At 43.8% G+C, this 26,545-nt stretch overlaps 1 protein-coding gene across 6 annotated transcripts in view; it reads right to left on the bottom strand.

Annotated features, from left to right (window-relative positions):
* MSRA (methionine sulfoxide reductase A) overlaps window positions 1-26,545 on the bottom strand; it is a 250,933-nt gene that overhangs the window by 143,265 nt on the left and 81,123 nt on the right. For all 6 annotated transcript variants that reach the window (XM_027904466.1, XM_027904465.1, XM_027904467.1 and 3 more), the window contains one exon: window positions 16,223-16,291. In XM_027904466.1, coding sequence (XP_027760267.1) covers window positions 16,223-16,291 — 69 coding nt within the window. The remainder of the gene's footprint in view (window positions 1-16,222; window positions 16,292-26,545) is intronic.

The raw sequence follows: 26,545 nt of genomic DNA, 5'->3' as shown, positions 1-26,545 counted from the left end.
ATTGGAAAATTTATTTGAAAATTATTCAACATTCAAGATGTTTTCCCCCCCTCCTACAGGAAATTTCAGGATCCTCAAAGGTACCTTTTCCTCACCTTTGTTCTGATCCCTTCTCCAACGCCCGTTCCCATCTCATCTTTGAATCATTCCCACTCTCCACGCAGATTCCCTGATGCAAATTCCTATTTATGATTCCATTATGCAAATGAGCTGAGCAGTAAATTTGCATCAGAAGGGGATTCCTGATCCAAACTCAACCCTCACAAGCTGCACCCACTCTGTCCTAATTAGCGTCCATTAACTCTGGAGCTCCAGAGCTGCTGGAAAAGGCTGAGCTTCAGGGACTCTCAGCTTCCCATTTATTCCATTTATTTAAAGGAACTCACAGCAGGTGGATTGTTTCACATCCAGGCCAATTTTCCTTTTTTCTCTGATATATCCACATAGATGGTATTTTAATTTGTGGAAGATTTTTTTTTTTTTTTTAAACGCCTTTTGTCCTTTCCTTTTGTTGGCATTTCCTTCCCCTCTGGCATCAGGTGCAGACACACCTGACTCCTGAGTATCGACCGACCTTTCCCTCCTGCCAAGCTTTATTTCCAAGCCTTCCCATTCCCTGCCCTCCCAGCAGTCCGGCAGACCATCCAGAAGCCTCTTTTTTTTTTTGTCACATTTTGAGGAATGAATGCATTATTTCCTTGGCATGCCAAGCCTTCCCTGGCCTGCTGCCTGCAATCCCTACTCCCACACTCCGAGGCACTTTTCCATGCAGCAGATTAAGGAGCTGTTCCAATGCCAGGTCGGCAGCGGATGATGAACTGCAAGGGATATGGATCCTGCTCCTCCTCCTTCTGTTATCAGGATTTTACAAAATATTCCACTGCTGTGGGGGGAAAAACGTTGGGTTTAAATAAACCCTCAGAAAAATCCAACGTGCTGGTGCTGAGAGAACAAAGAGCAGCCTGTCCTGGAAACTTCATCCCTAAGCCCAGATCAGGAAGGAGCAGGGCAGGATCCATCCAAAGCTCAGACAGAGGAGCCTGGCTCTGATGCCAGGCTGTGCTCCAAAACCCTGGAAGCAACGGCTGAGCCAGCTGCTCCAGTGCTCCAGGGCCCAGCCAACAGGAGCTGCTCCTATACATTGAGGAAGGAAAGGACAGCCAAAAGTACATCCCACCGGCTACCTTGGAGCATCCAGCATTTCCCCTGGAGCTGGAGCCACAGCTGCCAATACCCCGCTTCCCTTGGCCGCTGTAGGACTTGGCCCAGCTTTGGAATACGATTGATTTAGTTCCCTCTGTAAAAACTGGAGAAGGGAATGCTCAGCTGCTTTGAACTGAAACGGTTTGGGGTGTTTTTTCTCCCTCCTGTTGGAAGGAATAAAATTGAAGCTCAGCAAGTCCCATACCTATGGAATAATGCTCATTTCCAACGTTTCTGCCAAGCTGCCAACTGTGATTGGCATTTTTCTCTTTAAAAAAAATCGTGGAGAGCAGTTGGTTCAGCTGATTGATTGAAGTAGGGCCAAGGACTGGTATTTCTGAGCACTGAGCCAAAGGGAAGTTTCTGCTCCAAAACTGAGGGGCCCATTGATCTTTAGAATTCCTCAAGTTGAAGTGGGAACCTTGGATTCACCAGGGAAGATCAGGATGAGACCTCGGTGGGCACCATCACGTGCCCTCCACTAAAGAAACAAGGGGCAAGTTGGTGACAAGGAAGATGTGATGGGATCCAGCAGAATCCCGTGGACGAGCTTCTGGAGAGAGTCCAGAGGAGGTGACAGAGATGCTCCAAAGGCTAGAGCCCCTCTGCTCTGGAGCCAGGCTGGGAGAGCTGGGGGGGTTCACCTGGAGAAGGATCCAGGAAGACCTTGGAACCCCTTCCAGAGCCTAAAGGGGCTCCAGGAGAGCTGGAGAGGGACTTGGGACAAGATATGGAGGGACAGGACACAGGGAATAGCTTCCCACTAACAGAAAGCAGGGAGATATGGGAGATTGGGAAGGAATTGTTGGTTGTGAGGGTGGGGAGGCCCTGGCACAGGTTGCCCAGGGAAGCTGTGTCTGCCCCTGGATCCCTGGAAGTGTCCAAGGCCAGATTGGAGCAACCTGGGCTAGTGAAAGGCATCCCTGCCCATGGCAGGAGGTGGAATAAGATGAGCTTTAAGGTCCCTGCCAACCCAAACCATTCCATGACTCCATGATCTCTCTGTCTGAACAATCACATCAGGATATCCTGGCAGCCCAGGAGAATATCCAGCATATCCAATCTACCCACAGGGGTTGTTCATCTGATTACAATGATTTTTCTTGACTTTATAAAACCCAATACCACCAGACTCCCAGAAGATTAACTTTTATTCTCTACAGGGAAATACTCCAGTCCTTTTGGCCCCATTGTGATTATGGACACAAATCCAGAAGTAAACTGGATCTCAAATCCCACATTAACTCAGTGAATCCAGCTTTGCTGAACACTTTGGTATTGTCTGTGCCTTTACTAAGGGCCTGAAAATCTAAAACGATCAAAGCTGTGTCCTCAAGATAAAAATACAGCAACCAGCTACCCCAGAGCCTTTGTTCTGAATTTTTTCAAGTTCTTGTCAAGAATCTGGAAAGAATTCCAGACTCAGATTGAAATGCACCATCATCATCTTTTCCATCGTGTAGGGTGCTTTGGGGAGCCATCTGGATGCTCAGGGGATTCACGTTATCAATCAGGACTTGCAGCAAAATTGTATTATTGATACCCTCAGGGGGTTCAACATCCAGAATATTTGAGCAATCACAGAATATCTGAGATCCCTGGAAAACAATCAACTAAGAAATGGTTGGGAGGAATACGAAAACAAAACAAACAAAAAAAAATAACTCGAAATTGAGAACAAGCTCAGCTGAAAGAAATAAAACTCCTGGTGACAGATGGCATTAAGAGGATGATCTTCCCAGATAAGCATTGGCTCTAATGCTACAACAGGGTTGATAAATATGTTGAACAGCTTGCCTGGGGCAAGTCAAACAAAGCCCTGGGCAAGGAATTTAAAATGCAGTTTGCCTAACAGAGCAACTAAAGAGGAATTTCTTGGCTCACCATTTTGCCAAGGCATGTTCTGTTCACGCTGCATGAATTCCCAGAGAAACTGTTGGGTTTGCTGGTTGGTTTTTTGCTGTTTTTTTTTTTTTTTTTCCACAGGAGAAGCAGAAGCCTCATGTTCATTCAAATTAACAAAAGCCCAGGAAATTCGTTCCTGCCTGCGAGGTGGCTCCTGACATCCGTGTTTGTGTATTGGAGGGATGTTTGTATGGAATCTGCACAACAGATTAGGGTTATTGTAAAAGGAAAAAAAGCAGATATCATCACAGAGAGAGGAATATTTTACTGTCAAGAGAAAAACTGCCACGTTTTCAGCACCACAAATAACGTGTCATAAGGATGACTTCGGGAAAATAAAAAAAAAAAAAAAAAAACAAACCCTGAGACAACAGCCCTGGAAGTGGGAAAAGCAAGAGGGGGATGCAGAGAACGACTGGCAAAATGTGTTTATTCATTCCATCCTAAAAGCATGTTGCAAGTTATAAATAATACAGAGTCAACAGGATTTAAACAAAGCTGAAGCCAATCTCAAGAATGTTAATAAGGCATGAAGCACAGTTGCTCTGAACTTCACAGTTTGAACACCAGAGGTTTCAGATATTCCTATTTAAATGCAGTTTTGAGCTTAACCAGCAGAGAGCAGGGACAGACACGAGTCAGTGCATCACAACACTTTCCAAGGTGGCCTTATTTACTGCCTTGGAATTTTTTCCCACCCAATAAGCAGGAATATTTAAACCATTTTTTATCCTGAAGATCCACAGATCTGTTTTCTGGTGACTCCAGAAAAACAGAAATTTTTTTTCCAGAAGAAAATTCCATCATCCAAATTCTCTGTTGGAAAAACTTGCCTCTAATTCCAGATACAGCCCCCTCAAAAAAAAAAAAAAAATTACTTCTGCTGACCTGAAAGGTTCCCATCACACACACACTTGGAAGGAGAAAATGGAAAAGCAACAGAGGCCAAATTTTCTGACCTTTAGGAGATGGCTCAGAACACCCCCTGTGCCTGTGACACATCCCATGAGCTGCACCTGGAGCCCTCACAAGTTCCTCTTGGGTCTAACTAATGAGAATCTAAATAATCCACTTCTCAGGAAGAGAAGAACTTGTGAGAGTGAGAAAATTCAACAACCTCTGCAGCTCTTCCCTCCCTTCTTCCACAGTCTTGGGGTACAGGCTTTGTTTCTGATCACTGCAAAAAGCATTGTGCACACATGAAATATAATATATTAAATATTAGTGTAATTACTCCACAACTGAGGAATGAGTGGTTCCAAACAAAAGAAAGAATCCCTTCTGGAAAAATACCAAAAGATGCCAATCAACAGGTCTTTGTTTAAATCTCTTTTTCATGCCATGACTACGACTTTTAAGAGTTGGAAGTCTTTTCCAACCTTAATGATTCCATGATTCTATGATTCTGTGTCTATTTAAACACCACTCGATAAAACTATATATTTTCTAACTCCTTCCTTCCCAGATTTTGGTAGGTTTCTGTTCTTTAGTAAAACTTTGGATTAAAAGTAGCAACTTTCACCTAATTCATCTTCTGCCAGTGGAATTTCGCTGCACCACAGGAATGGGAAAAAAACACAACAAAATAAAGAGCTGCTTCCAAAAATACTGAAAATATACTGGAAAATCGTGACTGCTGGAGCCAAAGAGAACAACTGGTGACCTTGATATTTGTGGGGTTGAGGAGAGAATCAGTCGGGATGCCCCAGGACAGTGGTCACAGCCTCAAAACTGCCAGAACACAAGGATTGTTTGGACAACGCTCTCAGGGCCAGGGTGGGATTGTTGGGGTGTCTGTGCAGGGCCAGGAGTTGGACTGGATGATCCTGGTGGGTCCCTTCCAACTCAGGATATTCCATGATTCTATAAAGACAATGCATGGGACGATAGGAATCAAAAATGTCTAACAACAAATAGAGGATTCACCCAAAAATTACTTCAGTGTCTTACTCCTGAAGATTTCCATCCTAAACAATGTATTTGGTCTTTGATCAGAGAAACAACAAGGAAATCCCAGGATGGCTGAGGATGGAAGGGACTTTAAAGCTCATCTCATTCCACCCCTTGCCATGGGCAGGGACACCTCCCACTAGCCCAGGTTGAGGTTTAGTCTGTTCCACTTTAAAACTGAACTAATTCTACCACACTTGGCTTTGTATAAATAAATAATGGATTCCCATTCTCTTTAGACAGGTGTAGAACTGGGAAACACAAGATGAGCAGGAGGCTTTGGGAATTGAGCCCTGAATTCTGACTGTAAAAGCCATTCTCTCTGAAGGTGATTTCCATCAGTAGTGGGGTTGCTGCTTTCAAACCCACAGAACACAAATCCCTCGTCCCAGATTTGAATTTCACTGTGCTGGGTTCTGGGTACAAATGCAGAACAAAACAGCAACACCCTCCAAAGCTGAGTTTTCAATTTACAGGGTCACTGGCATTAAACATTCCTTAAACATCGAAGAGATCTGTCATAAACCCTTTAATTCAGCAATTGGAAAGCAATAAACACCTATTTCCTTTCATGTTTGGGGATTTGGGAATGCAAGGGAGTGAATGCTCGTGGCTAGGATCAACTGGTATCGTTTTCCATGAACAACTGACTCACATCCAAAGCAATATTGCACCAAAGGTGGATCTGACCTGCAGAAAAGAAGTGCTATTCACAAGGTAGGAACAATCAGCCCTTAAGTGCAAAATTTGGGACTTAAATTCTAAGTATTTCATGTCTAATCAATTAAAGAAGAGTCTTGAGGAGTACTAGAGGCACCTGAAGTTTCTTGCCCACAAAGATGATGGCTGAGGTGTCCCAAGGATACAGAAAACAAGTGAGGGGTATCGGTAAAGATTCTGATTCCTTGAGCTATTTATTTGATATTTTTTAATTTCTCTTACCAAATAAATTATTGGAACAATGAAAATGGGATTAATAAAACCATCAGAAGCTCTTTACACACCTCCAAAATGTCCAAAAATGGAATCAAATCCTAACCACAGAATCATAAAATCCAGACATTGTTTAGGTTGGAAGAGACCTTAAAGCTCATCTTGTTCCAACACCCTGCCATGGGCAGGGACACCTTCTATTAGCCCAGGTTGGTCCAAGTGCTGTCCAACCTGGTCTTGGACACTTCCAGGGATCCAGGGGCAGACACAGCTACTCTGGGCAACCTGTGTCAGGGCCTCACCATCTTCTCAACCAAGAATTCCTTCCCAATCTCCCATCTCTCCCTGCCTTCTGGTAGTGGGAAGCCATTCCCCATGTCCTGTCCCTCCATCCCTTGTCCCCAGTCCCTCTCCAGCTCTCTTGGAGCCCCTTTAGGCTCTGGAAGGGGCTCCAAGCTCTCCCTGGATCCTTCTCTTCTCCAGGTGAACCCCCCCAGCTCTCCCAGCCTGGCTCCAGAGCAGAGGGGCTCCAGCCCTGGCAGCATCTCCGTGGCCTCCTCTGGACTCTTTCCAGCAGCTCCACGTCCTTGTGCTGTTGTTCCCCAGGGCTGGAGGCAGCTCTGCAGGTGGGGTCTCACCTGAGGGGGCAGAGGGGCAGAATCCCCCGCCTCCCCTGCTGCCCACGCTGTGGGATGAGCCCAGGACACGGGGGGTTTCTGGGCTGGACCATGTCCAGCCTCTCCCCCACCAGCACCCAAAGTCCTCCTCCCCAGGGCTGCTCCATCTGTTCATCTCCAGCCTGGATCAATCCCAGGGTCACCCCCACCCGAAGTGCAGCCCTTTAATTTGAACGATCCCAGCAGAATATCCAAGGATACAGTGAACAAGGAATAAATCATGCCCATGTCTGGCCACCCTCCGACCTCCTCTGAAGCAGGAGCAGTTTCTTAATATATTATGTTTCCAAAGTCTGTCAGGGATAAAAAGAATCACTGCTCCAATAACATGTTGAAGAGATTGAGATGGAGCTACATGGGCCTATCATCAACCTGATTATTTGCTTCATTGCAAAGCATCACATCTTTAGTTCAGCCATTGATTTGAGGTTTTCAAATCATTTCATGATCTTCCTTCCCTCTGAGCATCCCAATGTTTGGCAGAGATTCATTTTAGATCATCCTCGGTCATTTGACACACTTTAGTGCTCTGCTGCTCAAGGAGAACTTGATGTACACATAAAATAAGAGATGTCATCAGGCCTGTGTAATCCATTTGATTCTCTTGAAACTCTGCCTTTCATATCAGTTCATCTCTGCAATAACAGCAAAGCCTTACCCTTGTCTGGTGAAAATCTCTCTAATCTCTGGGCCACCTCAGGGAGCTCGAGATGCAGAAAAGCAAAACAAAACATATTCTGTCATTATGAAAGCAAAGCAGCACGTTTTGTTACCGGCAAAATAGGAATCACTCTTAGGGCCGTGTTGCAGAAAATAATAACTTGTTTACAAAGTTTGTTTACTGGGAGGAATAGAAAAATTGCCTTTTCTTTCCTTTTTTTTTTTTTTTTTTTTTCTTTTGGATAACTATTGCTGGCTTAAATGAACTGCTGTAGACATATTCAGCAAAAGTAATCTCATATTACTTATTATATTTATAGCCTTAGATTTCAGGCAACAATAGAAAGCTGTAGGCACCCTGACAATTATTTAAACTTGCAATCTATAATTGCTCAGGAGCAAAAAAATAATTACATTCAAATAACAAGGCAATTGAACAAGCAGCCCTTTCGTCCTCCTTTCCCCTTAACCCTTTTCCAAACTAATAAATGCCTTCCAAGTGCACCTAAAAGATCATTAAAATCTGTTTTGAACCATGGCTGTCCTTAATGGAAATATGGAAGTTCCAAGGGTTATTTCCTCATCTGCTGGGAGCCAATGAAATGATGGTGTGTTCTCCCTTGGAAAAAGAGAATAACCCTTCCCTGCTCACCCCCAAAAAAAGACAATTACTCAGTAAAATACCAGAGAAGATTGTTAGAGGAAAACTAATTTATATATTTGGCCTCTGTCTGCCCCCTTGGATATATGTGGTTAGTCATCTACCATTTATGCAGGAAACTCATTCCCAAAAAACACAGCTTGGCAGTGTTGAAAATGAGCTCCAATAAATGCCAAGGCAGAGGGGCTGCACAGCAAGGATGCCTTGGCAAAGGAATTGTCATCACTCACAGCAAAGCCCATGACCTGCAACTCTCCAAGAGCTTTCCTTAGACATCCCAAGATATACTCTGGGTGTGGTTGGCAGAAGATTGAGCTGGAGGGGTGTAAGGGACGCACTCTTGCTTCAATAAACAGCCTCTCTAACCTTGAAGCTGCCAGAGATCCTTGCAGGAATGTATTTGGGATGACTGGAGCTGTCCAACCAGGCTGGGATTAACTCCAGTACCACAGTCACAGAGACAGGGTGGGAGCAGTGAGAGGTCATTCCATGGAATGCCTTCAGCCCACCAAGAACATCTCTCACCTCCATGTCAATCTAGAAAGAATTGTTGCCTCTTTTACAGCATCACTGTGCAATCAGTCACCTTGTCTCCTTTTGGGGCTTGGGGGTTTTTAAGGAGATGCAACTTCAAAGCAGGTCAAGGGTGATTATTAGAATGTTTGTCAAGTTTAAAAAAATTTTTACAGCAGAAAAAGATTCACAAACATCTTTAATTCACTATTTGTCATTATTGATCATAGAATGAAAGAATGGTTTGGGTTGGAAGGGACATTAAAGCTCATCTTGTTCCAACGCCCTGCCATGGGCAGGGACACCTTCCACTAGCCCAGGTTGCTCCAAGCCCTGTCCAGCCTGGCCTTGGACACTTCCAGGGATCCAGGGGCAGCCACAGCTTCTCTGGGCAACCTGTGCCAGGGCCTCTCCACCCTCCCAGCCAACAATTCCTTCCCAAGATCCCATCTAACCCTGCCCTCTGGCAGTGGGAAGCCATTCCCTGTGTCCTGTCCTTCCAGGCCCTTGTCCAGAGTCCCTCTCCAGCTTAAAGGAGCAATACCCCAAATAAACTACTCCTAGAACCACCTGCAGGTCTCATCCCAAAAGGAACCAATTTGTTCTCTCCAGAACAGCCTGGGAACAGTCAAATGCACAGAGTAGGGAAAGAAAAAGAGAAGCCAGGTGTGCATTTCTGCAGCAGAGTAGAAATAATGGTGTGAAGTGGGAACATTCAGTGACCAAAAGTCCTTCTGCATCTAAAAACCACACCCAGATCTTTAATGCAGCAGCACAGCAAAATGATCTGGGGTTTACGAAGCAAAGCAAATTAAAGTCTCTTTATCTCTCACAGCCAACAGACAGTGCTGAGGGTGTACAAGAGAGGGACACAATGACCCATTACCACACCAGACTTCCCATCCCAGAAGGAAGAGTCAAGAAGGGCTGGATGACCATCTCCCTGAGGCTCCACATTAACACCTCTGGATACCAGGAGGACACCTTGCCCTTGCTGCATCCACGTGCCTTCAGATGCTGAGCCTAATTCCAAACACATTCCTGCATTCCTGTCCTTGGCTGCTGCATCATTCACAGGGCTCCGTAATTTCCAGTCAAGGTTCAAGCAGAAACGTGTCCCACCAGGATTATATTATTTATGAGCATAATGTTGGATTTCAGCCAATGACACACCAATAAATTCCATCTCAAAGCCTGATGTACCACATGCTGTTTTCCCTGGCTCACAAGCAAACAGCTTCAAATTTACTTACATTCAACTCAAATCAGAATAGTTTTTTGTGTGTGTGATTAGTTCTCATCTCACTTGGAAAACTGATCATGTCATTTCTTTCTTCTGAAATGGATTTCTGCCTTCATTTCTCAAGCGTGTCCTGCATAGAGAGCAAAATCGGGGGGTCTAGAATGAAAATCTGGAATAAGGTGATGATTCAGCCTCTTAAAGGACGGACTTTTTAACTCTCTTTTTTAAGACAAAAGACTTGTGTCAGTCAGAAAAGGCAGAGCCTGTACCAGCCAGCACGGATTGTCATTGAATATAACCTCATATGGGCATTACCCCAAAGACAAGGGTAACTAAGGTACCCTTATTATTATATAAACACATAAATATTTAATAATATAAACAGTATTTTATAAATACGTACTGGGAAATTCTGGGAGCAATGCTGTAGGAGCAATTCTTGCCAGCCAACCTCATGCAAGATGTGAATAATTTAAATCTCCACTGTTTGTGTTCCCAAGTGACAGGAGGAGCTCCCATGACAGTCAGCTCAGTTCCAACGATCCAGGAGATCCAGGGTTCACTTCCAATGGAATGAGATGATCTTCAAATTCCCTTCCAACCCAAGCCAATCTATGATTCTGTGATCAGTGCACAAATAAAGGCATCTGGTGCCATCTGAGATGCCTTTTGCATGGGCATAAGAGTGGCACACACAACAAAAGGCAGAGCTGTGTCCTTGGAAGCTGGAGATCGAGGATAATTTTCCTTATATATTATACTTACATTTATCTGCATGAGGAATCCCTAAACAAAGATTTATTCCTCTCTGAAGGAAGATTTTCTGCACCAACCTCCAAATGTGTCCTCTCTGACCGGGGGGAAATTGTTGAAGACAAGTTTAGGTGATTGTACCTAAAATCTGCTGAGCTGAACTCCAGCTCAAGGAGCTGAAAGCAACAGCGAGATCAAGAGAAAGGTTCAAAGGTATTTAATGATATATTTCATAAGCTCACCAATACCTGAAAACAAACACCTGAAAATCAGGACAATCACTCTGAATTCCCCTAAACTGAATAAGTAATCCATATTTTTCAGTTTAGGGCCCTATTTTCTCAGTCTCACATCCCCAGTTTTCAAACTGCCAGGCTGTGACAGCAGCCTTGAGAAGATAAATCCATTAGGATCTGCAAGATGGGCTGACAGTGCTTTGTGAATGTCACAGGATGTCTAAAATTATCAAAACAACACCATTTTCTCCCTCCAAAACCACCTTTACCTATTTTTTTTTTTCATGGCTTAACACAATAAATCCTCATCACTCTGTGCTTTATTAGCAGGAACCAAAGGAGAAAAGCTGATGTGGTAAATGTGGACATCTCAGCACATAAACAAACACACAGAGACACGCAGATCTCCTGCAAAGCAGCATCCATCTGAGAAGGGCAGCCTTTAGTCATTAACAGGATAATTTACTTCTATTTTAAACTTAAACCAGCTCACAATGATGTCAAGCATATGTTCATCCCAGTCATTGCTGTATTCCTGTTTATCACTGGCAGGGAATTACTTCTCTGCAAGGCTTTTGCAATTGCTGAAGTCATCCAGGTGCTCTGCTGGCTTTTTGGCACAGAAAATAAACTATAAATAAATAAAATAAAGTAAATAAACCTCCCCCCTAAATTTTAAAAATTAATAATTAGATAGATAGAAAAATAACACTCTTCTTGAAGACAGTTCCTGCTGTTGGAGATCACCGAGCCCTGTCCCCAAACTCATGAAAATGATCTGTGTCTCTTCTACTCATTTCAGTGGAAAAGTCCCGAAAACATAGTGAAAAGGTTGTTTTAAGCTGAATGATGCTGATTAAAAAGCTGTAACCTGACTTTTAAAAACCTCCAGATCTTCCCTAATGTGCACCATCCGCTCTAAGTGAAAACCCACACAAAGCTGAATTCTTCTTTACCTCAAGAAACCTAAATTAACATAAAAAAACTCCCTGATGGAGAAGCCCCGAGATTGTGTTTGAAGGCCACATTACTTTTGTTTTCAGAAAGAAAAAGGAGATGTGGCTCCTTTGAAAGAAGAGAATGTTCTGAAGGGTTGTGCTGATCAAGGACAGCTTTCACTTTGCATTAGGGACATTTTATTGTCCCTTATTAGTGTTTATAAATGTCAGGAAATGTCCTTGGTAAGACCAAGCGCTTTGTTTTTATCTGGGTCTGTCTCCACAGAGCTCTGTAACTGCCCATTTACCTCCACAAAGCTGAGGCACAATTCCATCAAATCAGAGCAGCATTTAATGCATAATGTCCATGGTATTCCACAGGAAAAGAAAAAATTAATATGGGGATTTTAATCTCGAAAAGTCCCAGAACTGCGGTCATTTTTGTGTTTATCACCTTATTTTACCACAGGCTTAGGGGGCAATTTTTGGTTCAAGGCATCCCTGTTTAGACTTTTAAATCTTAAACAGAAAACCTTCCCTGGCTGGGGCTTAAGACTGAAAATCTCCTGAAGGTCTGACCAGCAAACAGAGCATTGCACTTCAGGCGAGGATGTGAGGGAGGAGAGGATCAGTGGAGAAGGATTTGGGGGACCTGAAAGCTGGACATGCTCTGTCCATGGGCACTCCCAGCCCAGAAACCTCCCATGTCTGGGCTCATCCCACAGCGTGGGCAGCTGGGATGGAGAGGGGGATTCTGCCCCTCTGCCCCCTCAGGTGAGACCCCACCTGCAGAGCTGCCTCCAGCCCTGGGGAACAACAGCACAAGGATGTGGAGCTGCTGGAGAGAGTCCAGAAGAGGCCACGGAGAAGCTCCCAGGGCTGGAGCCCCTCTGCTCTGGAGCCAGGCTGGGAGAGCTGGGGGGGCTCACCTGGAGAAGAGAAGGATCCAGGAAGACCTTGGAGCCCCTTCCAGAGCCTAAAGGGGCTCCAGGAGAGCTGGAGAGGGACTGGGGACAAGGGATGGAGGGACAGGACAAGTAGCAACGACTTTCCACTGCCAGAGGACAGGGATAGATGGGAGATTGGGAAGGAATTCTTTGTGAGGGTGGTGTTGTGGTTTTGTGGTGGGGAGAGGCTGGGATGGAATTCCCAGAGTAGTCGTGGCTGCCCCCATCCCTGGAAGTGTCCAAGGACAGGTTGGACAGAGCTTGGAGCCACCTGGGAGAGTGGAAGGTGCCCCTGCCCATGGCAGGGGGTGGAATGAGATGACCTTTAAGGTCCCTTCTCACTCAAACCAGTCTGTGAGCCCATGTTTAGGCAGAGGTGGAAATAAGGATGAACCAGGACCCAACAGCAGGGTCAGGGATCTGGGCTGTGTTTCAGGTCTCTGGAAGAGGCAACAAAAAGATAAAGTCATGTTCTGGAAGGCAGAAAAAAAAGAAAATGGGAACTAAGGATGCATTTCTTTAATAAACATCCTGGAAAGGTAGGAGTAGGAACATGATTTGGTTTAGGGACAGAGCATCTTCTGTTTAGGCCATTCCTTTTTGTTCTGCTTTACCTTTAAAGGTTTATTCTCTCGATTCAGATCTACAGAAATCCAGTGTCCATTTTTCCACCACCAGGTGAACACAGGACACCATTAATGCTTCAGAGCTCTACAAATCCAGCCAGTTAGTGCCCCTCCTTCACCTTTCCAGGTGTTTAAAGAGAATTAGCGTGAGAAACATGGACCTCTTCTGGAAAACCCTTCCTCTAGCTCTCAGTTTTTCCACAACATGATCCTTGTATCATCTGCTGATGTCTCTGTAGATGTTTCTCAAACACCTGTTTCAAGATCAGTAACTCTTCCATTCTCTTCAGACAGAGATAAAATACCTGCTGACCTGTATTCTGATTTAAAGTTTTCTTCTTTTCCTTTGACCAAGAGAGAAAAATTGTTTGTTCTGTTTTCACTGTCTTGAAAAAAAAACAAAAGGTGTTTTCTCTTGGTGGCCAAACTTTGTTTCCTGTGATTTTCTTTTCTTGGTGAAAAGTAGTAATTGAAAATTGAGTCAGACCAAAGGACTTCCTAACACACATTTTTATCTGCCAAGGCCACCGGGAGCTGTTTCAACAGTGAGTAAAAGAAACTCTTTTTTGCCAGATTTATCCATTCTTCAGCACATCATCCCCTTTTCAAATGGAATTCTTTTCCTTTAGTTGTGAAGTTGCCCTGACCAAGTCTTTATCATTGAAATAAAATGGTTTGGGAGGGAGGGACCTTAAAAATCATCCAGTTCCACCCCCCTGCCATGGGCAGGGACACCTTCCCCCATCCCAGATTGCTCCAAGCCCCGTCCAGGCTGGCCTTGGACACTTCCAAGGATCCAGGGGCAGCCACAGAAAAGCACAACAATAATCCAGCTCTGGGGAATTACTGGAATGTTCTGCTGTCTCATGAATGTGGAGCAGAAGGTGGCCAAGCTTGGATCTGTTTGCCAGCCCTAAAACATCCATAATTAGATCTTATCAGTTACTGAACATCCTCTTTTTGTCTATACTTTGTTTACGTCAAGAAACCAATTATCTCATTACGAGCCACTGTATGTCAAGCAAATACAACTCAATTTAGTCCTTTATTTTAGAAGTGTTATAATTACAAATCTGAACTATTGCCAGACTTGACTGGAGGTAAATAAAAGCCCTGCCATGAATGCACCATATGCAAGACGCTTCCCTGTAGAGAAACAAGGGGATATGTAAAGCTCAGTGAATATAGAGGTGGGTTGGGATTAACTGGAGTCTTGCAACAGGAAAAGAAGCACTTAAAATTCACCAGCCTGGGATAGTGGACGGTGTCTCTGCCCATGGCAGGGGGTTGGAACGAGATGTTCTTTAAGGTCCTTTCCCACCCAGACCAATTCTTGGTTTTATGATAAGAGAGTAGAGCATTTAAATGTGTTTAAAATTTGCAAAGAATTACAATTCTAGTACTGATGAAAGTACTAGTTTATTGAAATCTGCAGTTGTTCTGCAGCTTTGAAGCATTTATATTTTTTTTACCTCTCTGTCCAAAAGTTGAATTTAGTCCCTCAAACGCTTATTTTCAAAACATTATTGACCCCCACTATATAAGTTCAGATTTTGAGTCTTGGTCAGGTGTTAGGTAAAAATCACTCACTACAGGCAAAATATTTTTAAATCAAAATATCTACAAGCATAAAAACTACAAGAAAACTTCCTAGGCAGGCATTTATTGAATGGCTTCTACTTTATCACTTGTAACACAAACACATCTTGAGTTTCACAGAAACACAGAATCATAGAATGGTTTGGGATGAAGGCCCTTTGAAGGACAATGATCATCTGTTTTCACTCCCTGCCATGGGCAGGGACACCTTCCACTACCCCAGGTTGCTCCAAGCCCCGTCCAACCTGGCCTTGGACACTTCCAGAGGTGGGGAGTCCACAACCTCATCACTGAACTTGGGAATAGATCTCAAGGGACACACTGATTTTTGATGTAACACCCCAGTGCCTCCAGTGAGGTGCCTGTGCTCCCCCTGTGCTCTTCATGCCTTAAAATCAGCTGGAAGTTGGATTAAGAGCTCACTGGACAAGCAGCATTAAAAGATTTCCATTAAAGAACCACCCTCACCCTCAAAAGTGGCTTTTTTCTCCATTGTAGGAACAAGGACACCTCTCTTCATCCTGCAGAACAACAGATGCATCCCCAGCAACGAGTGACGCTGAACAAACAACAGGAGAGCCTCAAGATCATCTAAAGAGTCTTTCGAGACCTGTGAGGTTCTGTTGCAGCTGCAGCAACAAAGCCCAGGGTACATTCCCTCTGTAACCTCCATCAGAACCAGAAGTCACACCTTGAAACAAATAATGCAGCATCAATAAGAGCATCTGGAGGGGCTTTTGCAGAAGAGGGAGCTGTGTAATCAACCCCACTGCGTTTCCAGCAGGTGAAAGGATCGGTGTTTACAGCCCAGCATTACATTTTACGCCATGTTATTTTATTGTTGCCTCTAAAACCGCCCAAGAAGTAGGAAAATTCACTGCAAATAGGCTGTAGCTACACAATCATGTGGTTGGTTGTCATCTTTTCGCTTTTGTAGGTCTTTTTAAGCCATCACAGAATGGGTCAGGTTGGAGGGGAGCACAGTGGGTCGCCTGGTCCCACCTCCCTGCTCCAGCAGGAGCATCCAAGAGCTCATGGTCCAGGATTGGATCCAGGCAGCTCTGGAATATCTCCAGTGAAGGAGGCAATAAAAGGGATTATTCCTAAGTAACTCCTGCTCTTTGAGACTTGCCCCTGTGCAATCCCAATTAAAGGATTAACAGATGTTTCTGGAGAAGAGGTGGGAAAATCCCTGTCTTGGTAAGGTGGAATCAGAAAGCCAACTAGTTCAGGCTCTTCCCCCAAGGTTACAGAGTCCCAAAATACGGCAGGAGCAGCCCAGATTTTAAAACTTGGAGAATTCGGGCTGAGATGAAGGAGTTTGGAATTCAGGAACACTGCAAAGCTTAGAGTTTTTGTTTTAGAACTGATGTCTTACCAAACAGAGCCATCTGTGTTCCCTCTGGGAAAGGTTCCACCATTCTGTTTCCATTGACGTGATGTTTATCTGGAAGGGAGGGGAAAAAAAAAAGAAGTTAAAATGTAATAGAATACATGATTTGCATAAAAACAACTCTTTATTTCTTTAGATCTGTTGAAACTTGAAGTCCCAAAAACCCAGGAGAGAGACTGAGGATGAATTTCAGATCGGTGGTTGAGATAAATGAGCTGATCCTGATGTGACAGGAACCTCCAGAGCACCAATCCCTGCCCTTGAAAGGAGCCTCCTCATGCAAGGAGGAAAAACAGGGAGTCATAATTCTCCTTTGCTTGTTTATATGATCAGAGAATAAAAGAATCATGGAATGGTTTGGGATGGAAGGACCTTCAAGATCATCTTGTTCCAACCCCCTGCCATGGGCAGGGACACCTTCCACTAGCCCAGGTTGATCCAAGCCCCATCCAACCTGGCTTTGGACACTTCCAGGGATGGGGCAGGGACAGTTTCTCTGAGAATTCCATCCCAGCCCCTCATCACCCTCACAGGGAATAATTCCTCCCCAATCTCCAATTTAAACCTTCCTCCCTTTCAGTTTAAACCCTTTTTCTCTGGCATCCCCCCATTCAGTTCTCCATCTCCCAAGATTCATCACCAACAAGGGTGGCAGGAAACAAAACTGCCTGAACTCAAAACACACATTTCTGCCCACAAAACACTTTGCAGGGAGAAAACCAAGATATTTTCTCCGTTCCACACATTATTTTACTTCCTTTAGTCCTGAGCCTGGCAAAGAATAAAACAGGTCAAATGGAGAATTCTCTGGGAATTCTCTGAAAGCAACATCAGGGAAGCACATTCCTAATCCCAGTTGGCATCGAACATTCATCAACACTCAACGAGGAGGGAAAATCAGAGTTATTGCAACCGGAGCAAGAGGTGCCACGAGTCAGTTGGTCGCATTTAGGAAGATTGAAGGCTCTGAGACACAGGAGAGGGGCTTTAGGGAGCAAATTGCTGGGAGGTTCCAGAGTGGGAGTCACACGAGCAAGGTTTCAACTCCCAACATGATCTACAGCCACCTGAGAGGAGTGAACAGGCAGAAAAATTATGAGACATCTTGTAAGATCAAATAAAACTAACCCTGCCCCGGCCCTGAGAGCTGCTTTCATTTAAGGAGTGAGTGACACAGATGATGTATGAAGCGGTTTTCATTTCAAATGGAGAGGCTTTCAATATATTAAAATCAAAATTAAACTTTTAGAGGTGAGATGGGCTTGAATGAAAGTAATATTTTCAGAGTGCCTAAGTTGTCTTCCAATGCCTTCACACTTCCACTGCAAAGATCTCTGCCAGATAAAATAATTAATTTTCTTGTCATTCATACTTTGGTTTACAGTTTTTCCAGTGTTTCCTGCCTAGATGCAATAAATAGTAAAAGAAAACCCCCAAATTTAAAAGGACTTTTACAAAATATACATTCAACGCCAGGAAGAAAGTAAGAACATAAATAACAACACATAAGTAATAAAAACTCTCAACAAAGACACTAATCAGAGAAATCCCAGTCTGGGGCTTTTTACTCCACAGTTTTTCATGTGAAAACATTTTAATTCTCACCTACAAATTGGATTGAATAATCCCAGAAAATCAGAAGTGTATTGGCAGCATGGAATTAGAAAAAAAAATAAAAATGAAAAGGACTTTCCCTGTACCTTGTAACAGAAAGAATAAATGACTTTTCCAAGCCCATCATCATTCCAGAGATAAGGGCTTGCAGTAAGTAGGATAAAACCTGGTGTTACAGAGACACGGAGAGTGTCAGGGAACACTGATCTTCCTTCACCTTCCACTGGGGAAAGCAACACATCCCACCCCAAATTCTGTTCATATTTAAGAGGTTTATCCATCAGTGGAATACAACTGCATTCAGACACTTGGAAAACTGGTATTAGGAGGACACGGATTAGAGAATCCCAGAATGGTTTGGATCGGGAGGGACCTTAAAGCTCATCTCATTCCACCCCCTGCCATGGGCAGGGACACCTTCCACTAGCCCAGGTTGCTCCAAGCGCAGTCCAACCTAGCCTTGGACGCTTCCAGGGATGTCTTTGTGTCATTTTTTTACCTCTTGACCCTGGAGGTTTCAACAGCCAGTTGGTCAGGAAGAGATTTTTCCTTCTGTTCTATTATTTTCAAACTGTCAGAATTTCCACGGATCCAAATTCACAACCGAACCACAGGGGGACTTCCTCTCAAAGCTGCCAAATGCTGCTCCATCCTCAACTGCCAAAACTCCCCCCAAATTTCCCAAACAAAGGCTGAGAAATATCTGTGACATCCTTTGCTCTCCGCTGGACACGACCAGCGTGAGCTGAAGGCAACACGTGTCCTGGAGGATTCGACATTCAGCTTCACCTCAGGCAAAGTCTGCTTCACACAGGTGCAGTGCCTGGCTCCTGCTCCTTAAATTCTGTGGGTTTTAATACAAGTAATACTTCCCACATCCTCTGGATCTGTGACACAGCAGAATCCGTGGAGAGATAAGCAAAAATTGCTAAGGCATTTCTCTGGCTTCGCTCTGGTTTTGCAGTCTTTTGCTTGATGGTTTTGAACACACTCCTACAACTGCCCTTGGCTGAAGATTCACTGACTGCAAGTAAAGTTCTGTCCATGCATGGATTATCGTGGAATCAAGGAATGGTTTGGGTTGGAAGAGACCTTAAAGATCATCCCATTCCAACCCCTGCCACAGGCAGGGACACCTTCCACTAGCCCAGGGTGCTCCAAGCCCCGTCCAACCTGGCCTTCAACAATTCCAGGGATGGAGCAGCCACAGCTTCTCTGGGAATTCCATCCCAGCATGTCACCATCCTCAGAGGGAAGAATTCCTTCCCAATCTCCCATCAGTTCCTGCCCTCTGGCAGTGGGAAGCCATTCCCTGTGTCCTGTCCCTCCATTCCTTGTCCCCAGTCCCTCTCCAGCTCTCCTGGAGCCACTTTAGGCTCTGGAAGGGGCTCTCAGGTCTCCCTGGATCCTTCTCTTCTCCAGGTGAACCCCCCCAGGTCTCCCAGCCTGGCTCCAGAGCAGAGGGGTTCCAGCCCTGGGAGCATCTCCATGGCCTCCTCTGGACTCTTTCCAGCAGCTCCACGTCCCTCCTATACTGGAACCCCAGAGCTGCAGGTGGGATCTCCTGAGGCTAAGAGGAGGTGGGGAATCCCCTCCCTCCCTGCTGCCCCCACCACATTAGGCCATATCTGTATTACCAAACTATTAAAAGAGACAAGTCATGTCCAGAAACTATTTGAGTGTTAATTATCCCAGCTGAGATCATGTTTGATCCCTTCCCAACAATTTCTCAGTGTGGACAATCGAGTTCCAGTGCCCAGACCTATTAATTTAATTTATTGTTATTCATTCCATTTATCCTCACAGTTCCACGTGTGTCAATGGCATCACACCTGTAACAGATAAATTTAACAATGAAATGTGTTCCAATGAGAAAGTTCTGCAAAAAAAAACATTTCCTTTCAAACCAGCCTGACTTCAGTTCTCACCAGATTTATTGTTCTGCTACAAATGCAGCAGAACAAATGTAAAGAAACTGTAGGTTAAGGTACCCACAGTCATTAATGAATATAATTTGTCTATTTGTGAACCCAAATGAAGCTGCTTAAAACAGACTTGGCTTTCAGAGAATGCTGATCCAGCAATGAGTAAAAATCAGGAATTTTCTGGTATCAAACTATTCAATCTCAAGCCATCACAGTAAAGATTTGAGGATGTTTAAATTTTATTAATAAGAGATTCGTATGTTCTTCATATTCATCTTTTGATTTTTTTTTAAGCCATCAGGGAATATTTAGTCTGCATATCCAAACTTGTTTTATCAGAGCAGCCAGAAAGTTATTATTTTTAAATGAAAACTGAGATTCTCACATAATCAAATTAATCCAGGGGTAGGGGTCATATTTATACCCAAGGACTGTTAATTTTCCATGCCAAGTACAGCCAGGAATTGAATTGAAAATAGTTCATTAACCAATTACCAGGAGCCTCCTCCACCTCCTAAAGCACAACCATGGTGGGAACAGGGGGAGGAAAAGGGATGAGCAGTGATGGGGTGAGGGGGAACACCCCAAGGAATTCAGCTGCTGATTGAAGGACCCTTTTCCCCTTCCTGTTTTGCCTTTTCCTACCCTTCCCATCACACCACAACGGTGGAGATTTTTCAGTGTCAGCTGTGCAATGGAATGTACAGATAATATTTACCGTGGTTTCATTTTAAACACAAGTTTAGAGGCAATAAAGGGGCATAAAACTCAGCTTTCCTCCGACTTCTTAGGAGGGGTGAAGAAAAATGTTCAGCATTGGATAAGGGGGTTATTTAAATGCCTCTTAAATTGAAGATGTCAGAGGAGTAAGTCACCCACGGTCACAGCTCCACCTCCCCAAACAGTGGAATTTTGGCATTGCAGTGTTACCGTTTACCAGGTAATGAGAAGAAGATGTATAAGAGTCACCAAAGAGAAGAAATCCCCAGGTTAGGATGACTAAATAGTAAAAATAAGGAATCACTGCCCTTGGGCAAAAGTTCCGTATGAAAACTCAGTTCCAAGGAAGGAAAATCAGCCTTTCCTACCGGTATTTTCTAAACAAGTGTTTTCTTTTCATTTTAACCACTTAATATAACCAGTACATGTTAACAGAGGATGAACTAGACATCTGTTCACTCTTTCAAACAGCCCTGTCCAGTCACATTTAGGAGCTGAATATGATCCTTGTGGGTCCCTTCCAACTCAGTTTATTGGGATTCCAAGATCCTTTACAGTAACTGTACTGAAGTTCACAGAGAGCACTGAATTTATCTACTAATTTATCTACTAAATTCTATTTATCTACTGCATTCTATTTATCTACTAAATCTACTGAAACATGCACTTCTATTTGGCCACCTGGCCTGTGGAAGTAACACCTTAACACCCTGCTATTAACACATCACAGCAATAAATGTGCTATTTGCATTTTTCAAGTAGAAAACTTACTTGATACCTTCAAAATCAAACTCTGTTTCAGTGTATTTGCATGTTATCTGATGAGAGCTTCACTGGATTTCTTTCCCCTGGTTTAGAAAACAGGGATCTTGACCTTTATTTGTGCTTGTGCCTGAGTAAATTACCTGATTCTGAAAACCTCTGGGCTTCCAGAATTTCTATTAACTTCCCTGAAAGCCACAATTGGCTGGTTCTTCTGTAAACCAGGTCATTCATTTATACACCTAAATATGAACCTTGAACCTTTTAAACCTCGGGAGGTTTATTTATTTCTTTTCACTGTTTCGTAACCCAGAAGATATTTCCTTAAAGAAAGGGGTTTGTTAATAAGGTTTCCTGATGTTTGTGCCAAGAGGAGTTATGCAGGTACCAGGCATCAAATTATGTCAAAGATGAGGATTTGATAAATTGCATCAGGATAGGATTGTTCCAGTCATTAATACTGAACCAGATCCTTCTTCAGCAGAGGGAAAATCATGCACCTTATTTATAAATCCATCCCCCTGTCCCCAAATCTTCTGGATGCCAGAAAATGCTTTTGAGATGGTTTCACAATGAGCTGTAAAGGAACTGAGGGGAGGTTGGGCTGCTGAAGAGAAAGTCTGTACTTAGCAATGCTGAAGGAATAGAAATTACCTGCTAAATGCCCCCATTTCCAACCTAAACTGTTTAAGACCCCCATTAATCCTTGTTCTTAGAGGTGGAGCCTCTCCTCATCATTTTGGGAATTTCAAGAAGCTATTCAATGGAAAAATCCAGGAAAGCAGAGCTTCACTGGGATCATGCTCTTGGAGGAGCACAGGAGGGACAGGGCAGCTCCACTTGTGTGGGATTAGATGTGTAATTTATGGCAGGATTTCATCCATAAATCCTTCAGAGCTGGTGATGAAATAGAAGCTCCTCTTTATTTTCAGGTCTAGTTGAAGGAGCAGAACTATCAGTTCTAAAAACTCCTGTGTGACAAGGAAACCTGCTGTCACCTCAGATGGAACCCCAAGTGTGACCTTTCCAATCTCTTTGTCTCCCAAAGGGGATTTTCAGTGCCCCAAAGCTGGGCATTTATATCTCTGTCTCTTGAAGGGTCATTTTGATCTGTGCCTTTGGCACAGATGGTCAACATGATCTACTGGGTTTCTTTCACCTCTCACTTCCCTAGTTCCATCCTCCATCCAGCTGTCAACTCATGACTATTTAAAAAGAGAGGTGTCTGTGTAATAGTTACTCACTGGTTACAACTATTTGTAGTATTGTGGGTTGTTCTCACAGGATGGATCCCAGTTATTATTTTAAAAAAAAATGGTATCACTCAGTGGAATAAAATAATAACCAATTTTGTTGAGAAACAAATAACTCTGCTTATCAAAAGAGGTCAGGAAAGGAAGAGAGGGGACTGAAACCGGTTTTGCAATGTCTTGTGGAGATGATGCTCCACAAGGTGACACTCTGTGCCCCCTGCATCCACTCCATCAAACAGATCAGGGCACAGGAACCGATTGAGGCTACAAAATGTGGTGAGTCCCAGCACAGTGGGTCAGTTCAGACTCCAAAATACACGGACTCCTCAAAAAACAGAGGTCCTGCTTCATGCCCAAAGGACAGATATCCCACACTGGTTTCTTTGGCAGCTCCTACAGGGAAATGGAGCAACAAGAGCGACAGGAAAATAAGATTTTGACAATTAGGATGAATTAATTTCTTAGAAGAGGGTGGTGAAGATGCAGAGGGGGAGAAACAGCGATTCTGAGATCTGCAATTTACTGGGGTGGATGGATATCCTGAGTGGGGCAGTGGGTACGTGGCAGCTGGGACAGAGGACGGTGGGATGTGGGAGTGAAATATGAGGGCCAGGGATAAACATTTGGGGTGTGAATAGAGGAAAGTATCTTAGAAATTACAAAAACAGACTTGTTGCTTTCAAGGAGACAAATTCAGATACCGTGGGGGAGCTGGGGGGGGCTCAGCCTGGAGAAAAGGAGGCTCAGGGGGGACCTTCTCGCTCTCTGCAGCTCCCTGACAGGAGGGGGGAACCAGGAGGGGTTCAGGCTCTGCTCCCAGGGAACAAGGGACAGGATGAGAAGAAATAGCCTCAAGTTATGCCAGAGGAGGTTCAGGTTGGTTTGGGGAACAATTTCTTCATGGAAAGGGGTTGTCCAGCCCTGGCACAGCTGCCCAGGGCAGTGGCGGAGTCCCCATCCCTGGAGGGATTTAAGAGCTGTGTGGATGTGGCACTTGGGGACATGGCTCAGTGGTGGCCTTGGCAGTGCTGGGGAACACTTGGACCCCATGATCTCAGAGGGCTTTTCCAACCCAAACAATTCTGGGATTCTAATATTATGGGACTTTCCCAGACACAAAGCACATGAGGCCCAGTCAGACATGAGCACTCACATCCCAACTGTGCCACATGTGCTGCCTGAACTGGTCCTAATTTCATAGGCCACGTGTCCTGAGTTTTGGGGCAGATACATTAAATAAAAGCCACTTGGCTTTAGTCATCAATCAATACCTGCCTGAGTACTGAGCCTTGGAGCCTCCTGCACTTTGGAAAGAACCAGCCACTTGTGTGGTGATTCATTTGACATATTTTGGATATTTTCCTCGGGATAAAACAAATCATATTTAAAAATGTCAGTTTCTGAGCACTGATTATAAGGAAAGTAGTGACAAGGTCAGATGAATTCCACCTATAACACCTTCAGGAATATCATGGAGATTTAAGATCTGTTCAGTGGGAGGATTAGATGTACCTGTGTGTACATCCATATTTATTAAAATATGGCCTTGACACCAGTGGAGATTATGGGTTGTGAACCAGAACAAATGTTAACAGGAAAACACATGAGCAAAACAGCAAAGGGAACAACAGAAGAGAAAAATAATGGCACCAACCTAAAAGATTCTGTGATTCTGTAAGAATCCTGTCTACAAGGGTCACCAGATCAGAAAAGTAACATAGATACACTGGATATACAACTCGTGGTATTTTGGGGCTTGTGACATCATTCCACTTCCCAAAACACCCCACATGGAAATCAGAGAATCATAGAATGGCCCGGATTGGAAGGGACCTTAAAGATCTCAGCTTTCATTTTCAGAACTCAGCCTTTTTGACCTGTTGGGAGATTCCAAATGGAGAGCACCTGTGGCAACAGTTAAAAAATAAACAAGAAATACAGATGTAATTTCTCTAAGAAGATACAGGTAGACTAAAGAGTGTCGGGTTTTTCATTTATGTTTTCTTAACTAGAGGAGGTTTAAGGAATCCCAGAATGGTTTGGGTGGGAAGGGACCTCAAAGCTCATCCAGTCCCACCCCCTGCCATGGGTAGGGACACCTTCCACTATCCCAGGTTGCTCCAAGCCCTGTCCAACCTGGCCTTGAACACTTGCAGGGATGGGGCAGCCACAACCTCTCTGGGTTGAAAAAGAAAATAGACAAGAAAATAGAAGGGCCCTAAACCTGCAGCAGAGCACAGTAGTGAGTTATTCACCCGCCAGGAACTACCCATGACATCTCCATCATTGCTGCTTTTCAAGGAGCACCTTGTTAGCCTAGGAATCAAATGAAGATGATAAAATACAGCTGGGTTTATGTCAGAATTACAGCCTCTCAAAACCCCACTTGAAACCCTTATCTAAACCAGCCTGGATAAGAACAGCCTCAGACAGGCTGGAAAACCAAGAGATCCAAACAAAGGACCACGATAAACACGAGCGGGAGGGAGCGGGGAGGGGATGTCCAGTGGGGTGTGGCGAGGAGGATTGTTAAGCCTGGGTTTATTTAGCAGCTTTATTAATGATCTCAAAGAAGGGGTGAAAAGCACATGAATAAAACATGCCCTGGGTGCTCGACTGGGCCGTGGCGTGTACACCGTGAAAAATGAAAAGCAGCACAAAGCTCTGGGCAGGAATTCTGTGAGGAAGCCCAGAGAGATGCAAAGCAGCTCCAGGAATAATGCTCTGTTTTCCTGGTATGGAAGAAGAGCTTGTATGCCATATTTCTTGAGGGAAAAAAAAAAATAAAAGAAAAAAACTGTCTAAAGGGGCAGGGACCACAGCCTGAGGGAAGGAGAGAACATTCCCAGGAGAAATTAAGTTTTATAATGGGCGGACTGTGGAAAGCCATGGGCTGGAGGGTAATCTCTGTTGGTCAATGAGGTCCTGGCACTGCTTAGCTCAACATCTCACTTGGGAATCAGCAGCACAAATGCCAAATTCGAGGTGAGCTTCTGCAAAGAAAGGTTGGGTACAGACCTAAAAAAAATCCCCCTAGTTGCTTTTCATTACATTGCTTATTTCTAATTTCCTTTTACATGTTAATATTTACTTAAATTACCTTCTCAGTGTGACTAAATAACCTTCTAAGTGTGATTTTTTGATTTAGGATGATCCCTTTCTGAGGGCTCAGCCTCAACCTTGTGCCACTTAACACTGACCTTATTGATTTTTATGTTCATGGCTTCTCAAAATGAGACACGAGATGATTTTTGCTGGACACTCACACACATGTTCAAAGTGGGAAAATCCTTTTGAAATTCATGGCTGGACGGGAATTTGTAGATAAAAAGCAGAGCTGTGGTTTTTCAAGTCTTTAATTACCTACGTGGGGGTTGGAACTGGACGATCTCTAAGGTCCCTTCCAACCCAAACCCTTCTGTGGTTCTGTAATTCTACGGTATTAAAACTTGACAACATCCCAGAAAGGTATTTTAGGCATATTATTCCAACACAGTGACAGGTTAAAGAAATTTACAGGATCACTGGTAAAACATGCTTTGATTCCCAAGATCCTTCTCCCAAAGAGTTTGTCCAACTCTCTCTCCAGCTACTTGGAAAAATGTGTTTATTGGGCTAATAAAACCCAGTGGAGGCAAATCAAGAGTCACTCTCTGTTAATGAGTTAAAATCCCTCAGTCACCTACAATTTAATTTTTCTAAGGCCCCGAGATTTTAATTTGGGTAATACTTCTATTAATTACAATGTCTAATAACAATGTCAAATTCAGACATCTGTTAAAAACATGTAATGTTAATTTATTGGAAAACCTCCAGCAGTGCTCAATTAAAATGTTCCCCAGTTAAGTCAATGCATATGCTTTGTAATGGAGAGCAGAAAGAAGATACAGTTAATAAAAATAATAGCAAATTAAAACCAGTAAGTTTTGGGTTGAAGATCGACAACATTCAAGATGCAGGATTTTTCATTAGGTGGCAGAGCAGGAATTTTGGGAATCAGGACATTCTCAGACTGGTTTGGGAGACTGCTCTAA

Source organism: Empidonax traillii, unplaced genomic scaffold, assembly GCF_003031625.1.
Source record: "Empidonax traillii isolate 1590-97213 ecotype Southwest subspecies unplaced genomic scaffold, ASM303162v1 scaffold1060:size1239554, whole genome shotgun sequence".
Classification (NCBI taxonomy): domain Eukaryota; kingdom Metazoa; phylum Chordata; class Aves; order Passeriformes; family Tyrannidae; genus Empidonax; species Empidonax traillii.
This window is presented reverse-complemented; position numbering and strand designations above follow the sequence as displayed.